General features: G+C 37.6%; 1 protein-coding gene across 1 annotated transcript in view; it reads left to right on the top strand.

Annotated features, from left to right (window-relative positions):
* Window positions 1-13217, top strand: part of DNAAF5 (dynein axonemal assembly factor 5) — a 30025-nt gene continuing 16808 nt past the window's right edge. Inside the window, exons 1-7 of the mRNA XM_032983793.2 lie at window positions 1-539; window positions 953-1137; window positions 2046-2170; window positions 2597-2712; window positions 6805-7037; window positions 10008-10220; window positions 12376-12519. Coding sequence (XP_032839684.2) covers window positions 17-539; window positions 953-1137; window positions 2046-2170; window positions 2597-2712; window positions 6805-7037; window positions 10008-10220; window positions 12376-12519 — 1539 coding nt within the window. The 5' untranslated portion in view covers window positions 1-16. The remainder of the gene's footprint in view (window positions 540-952; window positions 1138-2045; window positions 2171-2596; window positions 2713-6804; window positions 7038-10007; window positions 10221-12375; window positions 12520-13217) is intronic.

Raw genomic sequence — 13217 nt, 5'->3', positions numbered from 1 at the left:
GTGGCGACGGCGGAGCATGGCGGCGGCCGAGGCGGCGCAGGCCGTGAGTCGGTCCCTCAGCCGTCTGCAGGAGCCGGGCTGCGGCCGGGCGGCGCGGCTGCGGGCGCTGGAGGCCATCCGAGCCGAGGTGCAGGAGCGGCCGCTCTCGGGCGCTGTGCTGCAGGAGGTTTTTGGGGCGCAGCTGGTGCGGCCGCTGGCGCGCTGCCTGACGGGGGACACGGCGGAGCGGTGCCGGGAGCTCGCCCTCCAGCTCCTTTGCCACGGGCTCAGCCACGGCGACCGGCCCGGCGAGGCTCTGCCCGTCCTGCTGCCGGCCCTGACCCAGCGCCTCTGCCCGCCGCAGGGCTTTGAGCCCAGCGAGGAGCTGCGCCTCGGCCTCGTCCAGCTCCTCAGCCTCCTGCTCCAGCGCTGCGGGGCCTCCGTGGCTCCCTACCTCACCGACGTTACCCGCATCCTCCAGGCCACCCTCCTCGACCACTATGCCGAGGTCAGGCGTGAAAGTTGCAGGTGTGCCGTGGCCTGCGCCCAGGCCATGCCAGGTGGGGCCTAGGAGTGGGCAGAGGGGGGAGCCGGGGGTGATGTGAGCCTGCAGACTCCTGGGGGGACAGGGGCTGAGGTAGCGACCAGTGGGTGAAACCAGGAGAGGGAGAGAGATGAGAAGTTGCCCACACCCTCACAGGTGGGCTTTGCAGGCCTTGGAGGATCTGCTGGAGAAGAACCATGCCAGGGATGGACACTGAGTGGTTACAACATGGGGGTAATAGGGGGAGGAGGGGGCATGGGGAGTGCATGTGGGCTTGCATCTAGCTCTATTAAAGTTAAATCTGCATATTTACATAAATGCAGCAACATGAATCAGGCTGCTGTGCATAGTGTTACAGAAGTCACGTTGCTCAAGATCTGTCAACCACATCAAGACATGTATGAAGTTTCTGTCTCTCTGTCCTAACAGAGCACTTCCATATGCAATCAGAATCTCTGATAAAACCCTTAATGCAAACAATTTCACACCAGCACTACAGAGTTCGTGTTGATGTAATTCAGGCTACTGGAACAGTGATACAGTTTGGAAATGGAAAGTCTGTGGATGACGTTCTGTCTCATCTGGCCCAGAGATTATTTGATGAAATTCCCAAGGTGTGTCTTTCTTATTTTCTTTTTATTCTGGTGGGTTTTTGGTTTTTTTTTTTTGTTGTTTTTTTGTTGTGGTTTTTTTGTTTTTTTTTTTTTTTTTTTTGTTTTTTTTGTTTTTTTTTTTGTTTGTTTGTTTTTTTTTTTTTTAATCTGTTTCAGGTTGGGTGGGTTTTTTGGTGTTTTCGTACCCCCACCTTCCCCAGATCTTCAGCTTTCATTCATTCAGTTGAGATATGTCACATACAGGCTTTGTCAATTGTAAGCTGTCCATAACCATGGTTGGTAACCTATTCCACTGCTGTCTAATTCTGCAGGCTGTTGAAGTTTGTAGGCACCTTTTTATTTTAACGAGTGCCTTCAATTCTGTCTTAAAGTATTCTGTCAAATGTCTCTGGTACTTGATTCTATGGCCCTTTCAGACGCTTAACAAACACTTATTGCATTAGTCCCTTCATAAGATGCAATTGAGGCAAAATGTGCAACTTACAACTAGAATATTTTAATTTTTGAGTAGGTGTATTCACATTATTTAACTTAGACTTCCTGTATAATGAACAGATAAAATTGTCTTCTGGAAATATACTTGGAAAGCTTCAAATTCCAGAGAAATGTCCATTTCTTACATTCTTGGAGAGATATTAATGATGATAATTTAGAGTTTTCTGAGTTAGGTCTGTGTCTTGTTTTCCTCTTGGAGATGTGCTTTTGTGCAGCAAATAGTCTAACTAAGCCAGAGTGGGAACACAAGAGGGAGCATGATACCTTGCTTGTTACTTAAGATGCTTACTATAAGTGAGGGAATCCTGGGTTCTTGTAGTTTATTCTGAGACTATTGATACACTGTACCCAAAGCAAATACTATGTTTCAATTTTTCTGACATATTGAAAATACTCTTTTTGAATCCATGTAGGTTCGGCATGCTGTAACAACTGTAATTGGAGAATGGTTGTTGCACCTACGAGATAGATACTCATATTTTCACAAGTTGATCCCCTTGTTACTTGGCAGCTTTACTGATGAAATTCCTGAAAATATGTAAGCAGAACATTTTTTTTTTTTTTCCTATTTTTCACCCCTAAATAGTTGTTCTACATGGAAGTGTTTCTGTGTTCACAGATGTATTGCTCGGTGAAAAAAAAAAAGACATTTTTTTTTCTTAAACCCAAAATGATAGTATTATCTTCACTAACATTTGTTATATGGTCTTTTTATGCTACATTTAAGTAAGTGTGAGAGACATGAAGACAGAGAGGTAGACAAAGACAGAATTATCCTTTGTAAGAGGTGACCTCTGTCCACGGAGTACAGAAGCAGCATAAACTCTTAACTTAATGTGCCTAGGTTGAATGGCAGGAATGCTTCCTATCCTTCCAGCTGAATTTAAGAAGTCAGAGTTTCTGGAAGTTTTATTTTAAACTGTTTTAGCGGCATGATGGTATAATACTCTTACTTTATGTCTAGGAAAGTGGCTTGGACTTACTGGGAAAAGATAGGCTTGCAGTGGGAGAAAGAGAATGAAGAAGATCTGAAGGATAAGATGGATTTTAGTGTTTCACCATCTCATTATCCCAAAGGAGGTAAGTGTTGCACTGAAAGTGGGTTTTGCTTCCTGAATAATCCATGAGAGCTGCAGTGCAGTAATGACAGCAGACCAGGATGTGTAATATTCATTACAAGATGTAATATATAGGTGTATATATGGGAGTGGTGTGTGTGTATACATACATATATATATATATATATATATATAAAAATATGACATGTAGCATACAGGTATATAAAATTCTTTATGTTAAATTTAAATTTAAAAAAAAAATGTTTGTTCAGTAACTACATTAAGTTTTCCCATTAATCCCCAAATGCATTATGGAGAAAGAGTAAATGAAAATGCATGTGCTGAAAAATAGGTAAAGCAGTCGTGCAGAAGCAGCAGTAAGTTCTACATTAGCCAGCAGCTGGGTAGAGAAGAGGCACGGAGATGACCGGAAAGGAAGGCAGGATGAAAGAAGAACCTGTGAGCCGAGTCCTTAGATAATGAAAACTAGACAGAGCATTAGTGATCCACAGAATTGGCATGGAAGAAAAATTTGCAGTGAAATGATTTCAGAGTTCTTTGTGAGACACTGGGATGCTAAATAAAATCTGCCAGTGTATGTGAAGAACGTGGGAACAGAAACAATAACTTCTTATATTATACACAAAAAAAGATATGCAGCCCAAGTAGATTACTTTTTAGTACTCTGTGATTTATAAGTAGCTTTAAAATGTTATATTTGCAGTAGCTTGAAGCTTGTTTCCTGTCTCAGGTTCATAAAGTTAATGTTTAAAAATATACATATGGGTGTTGGTGAGAGAGAGAGTTTGAATGTGTCATTTGTTGATTTCTGTACTCATGTTTAACAGAACAAAATCTCTTTTTGTGTGAAAGAACAGGTTCATGCTTGACTTGTGCCTACATGACAGTCACATCACAGAATACCCAGCAGCAAAATCTTTTCCATGACAGGGGGTTCCGGAGTCTTTCTTCTTTGAAATTACACTTTTTTTTTTTTTTTTTTTTTTTTTTGCCTTTAAAGTTGTTTTACTCAGTAATGCTTGAATGAAAGGGGAAGCAGTTCATAATGGTGACTGGTTTGACAGAACTGTTTAGCTTTGAAGACAGGCAAGTTGGTCTGTTATCCTTTACATTTTTTTTTTCTTCCTTATTTTATATATAATATTACCGCAGGGGTTTGTAAATGATAAAGAATGCTATTGCTTCCACTACTGATGGTAAAAATGCATTTCTTTCTTTGGCAGTCAGAGAATTTTTTAACATACACAAGCTGACAAATTTGGGTGTCTAAGCTCCAGTCACTTATTTTGCAGAGACCATCATATAGTGAAGGTCATAAAAGGCTTCACATGCTAGTCCTTGCAAGAGTTGTTACCATTTATATTGCTAATATTGTTATCTTGTTCAGTTTTCTCTACGTGTGTGTTGTGTTTTGTATGTGTGTGTACTGTTTGGGGGTTTTTGTCTTTTTTTTTTAGAAAGGGACATCTATCAATTCATAATTAAATTATATGTACTTTCTGAAATAATCTTCTTACCACAATAAATATGCTTCACAAATTTGGGCAACATTCCAGCCCTGCATTTAATTGAATTTTCATGCATCTTGCTTGGTAGAATGATGCAGTTGAGGCTTGAATGTGACATATGTACACATACATGTATATGTGTATATATATGTAACTAAAGAATATTTTAAATAAATGACCTGATAATTTTGGACTTGAGTCCCAAGTTAATGGTGACTTTAAGACATAATTTCCTGCTGCTTATCTTTACTTCCAAATTGTATGTCTTATTAACAGTCAGGCTTTATGTGACAAAAGAGAACAAAATTGAGAGGAAAAGATGATTGGCTACTTAATCTTACAGATAGTAAACTGTATCAGAGGCACTAGTATAGCTTAGTTTCAAGGAATAATTTGTGGTGTCCTACCACAGACTATATGCATGAGTTATTATGTGTCCTTCCCCTTTGTTTCCCTTCCACAAACTTTTTTTTTTTTAATATGATAATGATGTATTTTAACACTTTGTTGCCATTTTTTTCTGACTTATTTAATGTACTAGAATATCTTCTTACAACTGTGAGTTTATAGTACATTTTGCTTAACTATCTTTGTCCAACTGTCAAGCTAATGGACCTGACATATGAGCCCCACTGTGCTTTGATCTCACGATGACAGATATTGCAGGTCAGAGGAAGAACAGAGTTAGACCTCATACCTGGTGTCATCCAACCAACCCAACTGAATAGCTTTCCATTGAGCAACAGCAGTCTTTGCCTTAGGATACAGGTGCAGACAGTTTATAGCAGGGAAGTCTTTGACAGGAGTAGCTACAGGGATAAATGCCTGCATTTGAACATCTGAAATGAGGGAACTGCTGATAAAGGATGGTCCAAATTCTTTAAACAAACTTCAGCCTCAGGTCGAATAGGATGCCAGTCTGTATTTGCTGTCTCAAGTTGATTTCTTTATTTGACCTTTTGCTATTCGTTGTCAGTTTTCTTAATCCAAAATGTTATCCTACATTGACAAAAGAAGCAGCAATTCATGTCCTGATGCTTGATTTTTTTTTTTTTTTTCCCTAATCTAGGAATTTCATAGGCATTTCTATAAGCCTTTTGTATTCTTCAGACCATTTACTTTACTCTGTTTTCCTTTTAGCTTTTGTAGCTGCATGGGTCAATGTGGGAAAATATCCTGAGACAACTCAGTCATTTCCTTTCTGAGCATTTACAGGAGAACGCTATACCAGAAATGAAAAATGCACTTGCACATTCAATGTTTTTTGACACCTCATCATGAATAATGTTTCCTTCTTAAAACAGTATGTGAGCATTGTAAGTGGCAATTAAAACATGGTGGCTCTCAAGAGAACAGCTTTTCAGGTTTTGTTTGTATAAGCATGTAGAGTGTACAGGGAAAAAAATTCAGCTGTAGAAAAAGTCACTAAAAATGTTTATTGCTTTCTTTGTAAAGTGCTGTCATAGCTTTATGTGTAAAGTACAGAAGTAGAGGTTTGAGAGTTGCTTGTGATACTGATCAAGTTGCTTCTCTGAGTCTCAGTGACTTACAAATGAGATAAGAGGTAAATTTGATGATTACCAAGACAGGACAGTAAGCATCTGCTGGGGAAGCTAAATTTATTAGTTCTCTAGAAGTCTGCATCCTTTATTGTGGTAAGAAATATGTATTTGCAATACTTTGCAGTTTTGTTTAAAAGCAAAAGATAACTACAAAACCCTACTTTCCGCAGAGTCTTTACAAATGAAATTCAATCAAAAAAAAAAAAATTCCCCTCCCAACTTCTGTGTAATCTTTCATACCATTTTCAAATGTGTTATTTAATATAAAAATCAGACAGAGATTGAAGAGTCACATTGGTGAGTTGCTTTTCCTGAAAAGGCCTTAGAAAAGAGATCGTGTAATAGCTGTGATTTTTAAAATACTATCAGTTTGGTTGGCCTGATCTATTACACAGCACTTGTACCCCTTCTGCTTTTAATTTGCTAGATACACTTTCAACCTTTTTCTTTAGAGGGCACAATTGACATTGTCTATTTTACTGCAGTTGATGTCCCCTGTACTATTTGTGACTTCTACCTTTCTTTTCCCCCACCAAATCACATTTAACTCAGTAGTACCATGTTTGAATGAAAAAGTCTTTCTTCTGTTTCATCTCTGTGTGTTTCAGTTTATTTTTTTTTAATGGGATTTGTGTTGCTATAAAAATGAAAAGGAAATTATTAAGCTGTGTTTTCCAAAGTGGGTAATGTCCCATACTCATTTAAGTTCTCTTTCTCTTCCCCTTCTGTAAAGATTTCAAAACACATAGTCTAAATCACCATCCAGTAATAAATACATCAATTTTCAGAGAGCTATGTGGAGATTAAATTCTGCTATATACATTAAAGAAGTACAACTTGCACACATAAATTCCTTAGAAGCATTTGAAATATTTTTCTCCTGGGTTTGTGCGAGTCTTACCTTGGATGCTCTTTGAATGGCTCTTACCTTGGAGCCTTTAAACTTTTCTGAGGATTAATGTGCTTTGGCTTTTCCTTTGATATTTCATTCTCTTTTGTGTTTGTTTGTTTGTTGTCTTCTAGTGGCTCGACCAGGACTAGGTTGTCGGGAACTTGTGTCAAGAAACCTCTCCAAAATTCTTCCAGGTCTCTGTCACGATATAACAGACTGGGTTGAAAGCACAAGAATAAAAGCATCCCAGCTCCTGTATACATTATTGCTACATGCAGAGGATCACATCACGCAACACATGGAGCTACTGCTTAGAACTTTGTACCAAGCGTGCTTGGATGAAGAAAGTGATGTTGTTAAAAATGTAAGTTTAATCTGTTAAAGCATCTATTGTACACTGAATAAAGACCCTATCCTTTATAGTCCCGAGTCCGTCTGCTGAGGGTTGACCTTGCGTTAGGTCACTGGAATTTGCCGATGACTGAAGGATCAGGCTCAGGTTTTTATGGATGCTAAAAAAGGTGAACTATGTCAAAATAAATGTATCCTTGTATTAATGGTATGAAGACCAATAGTAAAGTTATTTAAATACTGTTCAGTTTATGTGCCAACCCCATGAAGCATTGCTAGTGATCTCACAAAAAATCATAAGCAGTGGCTTAAAGTAAAAAAGCCTTAGGGCAACAAATTAAATTTAAATAAATGTGCAGGTCATGCCCTTTCAGGTTAATTTTAATTCTCTCTCTCTGCTGCATAATCCAGCCATAAGTCCAACCAAATATTGAGATATGTTTATTCCATGTGATACCCATATTCAGTGTTTGAATACTTGACCTAATGCTTGTAAAATGGTGCGCTTTTTTTTTTTTACATGTTTTTTGCAAGAAATAATTAGTATCATTTCTTCTAACAGTTGATCCTCTCAACAATTTGATCAACAATAAATCAATAAAACACATGTAGTTGAACACATTAGATAAATTTAGCAAAGGATGGATGGACAGGTGATACAAATATTTTTACATTTTTAAGATAAAATCTTCTGTCCATATTTCTACACAAGGAAGAGAACATATGTATGACAAAAAAAAAAATCCATGTAACTTACTTTAAAGCTACAGATTTTATTGCTTTGGGAAATTGGAAGAATACATCCTGCTTACTGAACGCAAGTAGTCCAACCAATATCAGAGAAGCTGATTCCCTAAATCAGGCTTTTCTTTAGGTTCCTGCTATCAGTTGAGCCATATAGACTGTGAAATCAATTTCTGAAATTATCCTTTTTTTTTTCCCCTGCAATTTTTTGTTGTCTTTTAGGCTTTCTTAGTACTAACTGTCTCCCTCCCTTAAGTTTTCCTGAATTGTTCCTCCCCCTCCCCCAATTCTTACTCTGTTATACCCTTCTAGCTATTCTACCGCTTCCACATCCCCTTTCAGAACCAGCATCTGACCTTTAACCGTATTGCCTTACAGTGAGATTGAGCTTATAAACTCAGCCGGTCACACACTAATCAATAGTAGAGAGAAGTAAACCTGGAAGACTGTCAGAAGTCATCTTGTTGCTTCAGAAAGGGGTATACAGGCCTTAGGAAGTCAATGTCCCAGGGTTGAAGTAAGAGATATGCCACTGTGGGCATGCAGCTTTTCAAGTTCTTTAGTGCTTGTATAAAATACATAAGAAAACTTAAATAATTAGAAGAATAAGCCCACATAGCCCTGCTGTCCTTGTCAAATTTCCTATCTAATGCTTGTTGCTATAAATATAAATTCAGAAATATGTGTTCAAGCAGCATATAGTTTTCCCTTGCCTTTTTTTGACCATACTTGTCTCTTTCTTAGAATTCCACCACTAGTCTTCTTGCAGGTGCTTCCAAGAGATTTATTCCCAATTAGGAGATGGTTTCTGTATTGAATTTTACACTTTGTTGTGCTAAAATTTAAGATTCGGCAACTTTTGTTTGTGAATGCCTTTTATCTCCTTAGTGATGCTGCTTCCCAGGGTGCTGCGATTATCTCCACTATCATTTGTCACTGTAGAACCCATTTCAGAGCAGCAACCAACTTGGAAAATGTACATGTCTTTCTTCAGCCTAATAATACCAAATGAAATGTGTAAGAGTAAAAGACCAGATGGTCTCTCATCCTTTTTTTCTTCTTTTATCTTTTTCTTTTTTTTTCTTTTCCCCCTGTTGAGTAGATAAATTGATCCATATAAATGTATCAATTAATGTTTTTGAACTGTTTAATTGTATTGTCCTTTTCCAGTTTTCAGAGCACTGAGAGTCTTTTTCTCTAAGTCAAATATGGAGGAGGACAGGGATCACATATACATATTTATATAGAGTATGTTAGAACTGGTTTGAGTCTTCACCTTTGTGAAAAGAAACAGCTATATATAGTGCAGATTGAAACTATAGAATTCATGGCTACGTGCTTCCATTGAGACTAAAAAACTAGAATGATTTAAGTATTAATTAGGTGCAATTAAAAATCCATGGCTAAATCACTAGACTAAAAATTATATAGAGAGGGAAATACACTTTCATGTTAGGGGAAATGAGTCAACTATTTAAATAAATGGGCTAGGAAGAAATCTTCCTGTTGCACAGGTGATGGTGCAGTAGTTTACTGTATCTCTATTCATGCACCTGATTGTAAATATTGGGCATCAGTCAGGGAGTAAGTTCTGATGTGATGATACTTCATGTGGAATACAACGTACTGATATGTCTGCAAGGCAGAGATGGAATCAGAGGGCATGAGTATCATGGGGAATACATAGTAATTTAAGCCTTTTCAGTTAAAGAAGTGAGAGATTGAAAGCAGTGGACGGTTCCCCCATGGCAGTGCTTCCACACTAAACCTGATCTGTAATGTCAGTGTCAAAATATCATACAATAACAAAAAAATTCCTCTTTCAGGGTTTTATTAATGTTGCTTTTAATAGACGGGTGATGGGTACAGTAAGAGCATGCCTCAACAGCATTTGGAGGACAAAATGCTAAACCACTAAATTGCAACATCTGGTTATTCTAAACTGGAGACTTTATTACACTGGAAGTTGTATACTTCATTTCTGTGCATTACTTTCTCATGGAAGTTTGTCTGATGCCGAGAAGATTGCCTGCATGCCTTATTATGTGCTTACTGAACATATGTCAAGAAAATTTCTTCATGCATATAATCATTACCGAGTGAGTGGAAAAGGCCTACAAGGCAACTGCTGAAGCATTTAAAATAACAGCTGGAATCATAAAAAGAAAATGCCTGTGATATATTGAATGGTCTTTGTGTTTTCAGGAAAATCCTTGAGTTATTCCTGTTCTTTTTTCAGTGTGTGAAAGCAGCAGAATTGATTGGAGTATTTGTCAGCCCTAAAGTGTCATTGAGATTAATCACACCAGCCTTTGGGAAGACACCTAAGCCATCTTGTATAATGGTTCTAACTGCAGTGATTCGAGGTAGCCCAAAAGAAATCTTACAGCCTCATTTGACTGATCTTGGCAACACACTGTCACAAGCTGGAGTTTGTCAACAAACTGAAGAGGTAAGGCAGACTGGAAAATACACAACAGACCAAAGTTTTGGACCATTGGTTCTCTCAACTTATTTTTCCCCTTGTTCTCCCTAAATGCTCACATTCCTATGCCTCCCTTGCACACCTACCCCACCCTGTCTCAGGATATAGTTGTGGACATGTGTCTGAGACAAAACAGGAGCTTCCTTGTCCTCCCTGGGCCATGTTGTGGTCTCCTGGTCAAATCTGCTATTTCCAAAAACTTGTTAGTAGTCCATCTTCTCAGCAGATGTGGGTTCAAGTTTGACAACTGCTGTAAAAGGCTTCAGATAGTGGGAGGAAAAAGAAAAGGTATGACAGGAAGAGAAGCTGTTTGGTATATACTTGTACTAATAGAGGACTACCTTGGCTGATCCAGAGGCAGAATTTAACCCATGTTTTGAAATGCTTTGTGTTCATAATCCAAAAAAATCATCTATTTTGATCTTCATCAGTGAAAATGACCAAAAACTTTTCACAGTCCATTGTAATTGGCATGTCAGGTTTCCTAAGAAAGATTCCTTCTTAATATCATCTTCTAATTTTTGTTTTTTATTATCATTATTCTCCATTTTAAAAGGAAGGTACCAGTACTCTTACGTGTACATTTAGGAGCATGCTTTGTAAACTGCTGGGCCTGACTACTTCTCTTTAAGTGAGAATCTAGGAGGAAGACCTGTATAAATTAGAAGTTTGCTCCCAAGTGTACCCTTAACTAATGGCTGAGCCTCAAGACCGTTTTCATTTTAGCATTTGAAGAATATTCATCGATTTCTATTTAAGGAGATGAGAGATTCTCTTCAACATGGAATGAAGTTTTTTAACTTCCAGGATATTTTTTTTCCCCTTCGATTGTTCAGATATGGAAATAAATCTGTTAGAGATGCACAAGAAGAATCCCTACAATTTCCCCCACAAATGAAATCCCAGCTTTCATTCCACCAAAAGTTTGTTAGGCCTCTGCTCTTAAGATGACCAAAAAAGGGCCAGTGCTGTGCCTTCAGAAAACCGATTTCATGTCAGATGCAGGCTTCCCTTTAAAAGTTATTCATGCATGTAGATTGAATCTAGTGTAATTGTCTTTTTAAGCCAATGTAAAATATACGTTTGAAGCTCTTCCCTCATTAGGTTTCTTCCCTAATGGAGTATGTACAGTGATGCAGGAATTAACCTTAGTCTCTATGAAGCCTGTGTTGATTAGGAACTCATATAACTGGAAGCACTATAACCTGACTGTTCAAATAACAGTTCCCTGAAGTATATCTGCAAAATTGCTATGAGGTCTTAAGCTTACCACTTCCATTTGGCATTAGATAGAGTAGACACATTCTTCTGCGGCTGAAGCATTTGGTGGAATTGTTCTAGCCTTTGGTCTTGGAAAACAATCTGTATTTTAACAGTGAATGCTTCATAGACACTGTTTAGCTAAGGATTGACCATGTCCATGAGATTAATAACATTTATAGCTAACCTATTCCTAGACTTGATTTATTTTTTTGGAAGTAAATTTGTAACAATGGCCCCTTCTGTTCTTTGAATGTAATCTGACAGCGTCATGGAATATCTGATGCACTTTATCATAGAAGTTATTGCAAACTAACTGACAACAATATTGACTTCAGCTGGTATCAGTTGAATCAAGATAACATGCATTATATTGCATCAAATGAGATAAATTGGCTGAGATAAAAGCAGACGCTCAGGTTTTCTTGGTTTATGTATTTAACCATTATTGTTCCATTCAAAATAGTCAAACATGGAGTAATATTTGAAAGAGTTATAACAAATATGTTATTAATTAACAAATTGCACTTCAGAATGAGAAAGTACCGTCAGTAAGCATTCCAGAATGCTTTGATGTTTTTATTCACAGTGGAGCAATTGTGTGAGTAAGAGCAGAGTCATTTATTTTGTTAACAGGACAAGGTAAATATGAACAAATGGTATGGGGGGAAGATTATGTTGGAGTCTATAAAATGTAGAATGTAGGTAATCAAAAGAACTAACATGAAATTATCAATATGTCACCAATTTAGGGGATTATACAGTGCTCAGATATTATTGTCATTTCCTGTATCTCTCCCTTAAAGAGAATGTTATATTTTATAACAAAACATAATAAATCTATGCTTTTATTAAAAACCAGGTCTTTTATATGGAGCAGTTGCTTTACTGTGTACAAGCATTGATTGAAGCATGCCAAGAAGACTGCAAAGAAATTAACTTGCAGCTAATGAAAGTTTTGGTGACAATAATGGCAATACCATGTTCTGAGCATCTTAAAGAAAAGGTAAACTATGAGCTGGTTTACTATTTTGTTGTGTTTCTGATTTTTACTATTAAGACACCTTGTCTAAACATAGCCATAATTATTTTTCTGTTAGGTTTAAACCACAAAAATCCTTAACTAAGAGCTCATCCACAAAGATTGGTAGAGTTTAAAATGACTTGGTGTTGCATGATCTTGACTGTACCCTCTGTCTCCTCATCTTTTTCCATAGCTGAAATTACTTTGTGTTTAGTCACTTTAAAATAGATAAAGGCAACTCCTCCAGAAGAATAAATCATTAAACTCTTATTTGTAGGAGCTAAGAACTTTTACAATACTACTAGTTTTGTTCGGAGGTTACTTATTTTTCACATGTGTGTGTGTGTATAGCAATCTGTTTCAAAAATTATGTAGAAATACAATAGTTAAACATTTAGATATACGTATAACTTCCAATTCATCTGTTTCACTGTGTTAGAATGAAAGAAGCATGAGGGGATACTTGGATTCTGTGTTTAGTCACAAAACTGTTCTGCAAAGATCTATTCCTATGGCACTGTTTTGGTGGTTAGTTAATGTTTAGAAGTCACTGTGAAGGCTAGAAGATCTATGAATGTTATAATTTGTCGGACAAAATACTGGTATTTCTGCTTTGCCAGATCACAGTTCATAGTTGCTAGGTGCTATATCTATTTCCAGACAATAGTTTGAAGATCTCT

Source organism: Tyto alba, unplaced genomic scaffold, assembly GCF_018691265.1.
Source record: "Tyto alba isolate M040663 unplaced genomic scaffold, T.alba_DEE_v4.0 Super-Scaffold_28, whole genome shotgun sequence".
Classification (NCBI taxonomy): domain Eukaryota; kingdom Metazoa; phylum Chordata; class Aves; order Strigiformes; family Tytonidae; genus Tyto; species Tyto alba.
Note: the sequence above shows the minus strand (reverse complement) of the source record. Positions and strands in the feature narration are given on the sequence as shown.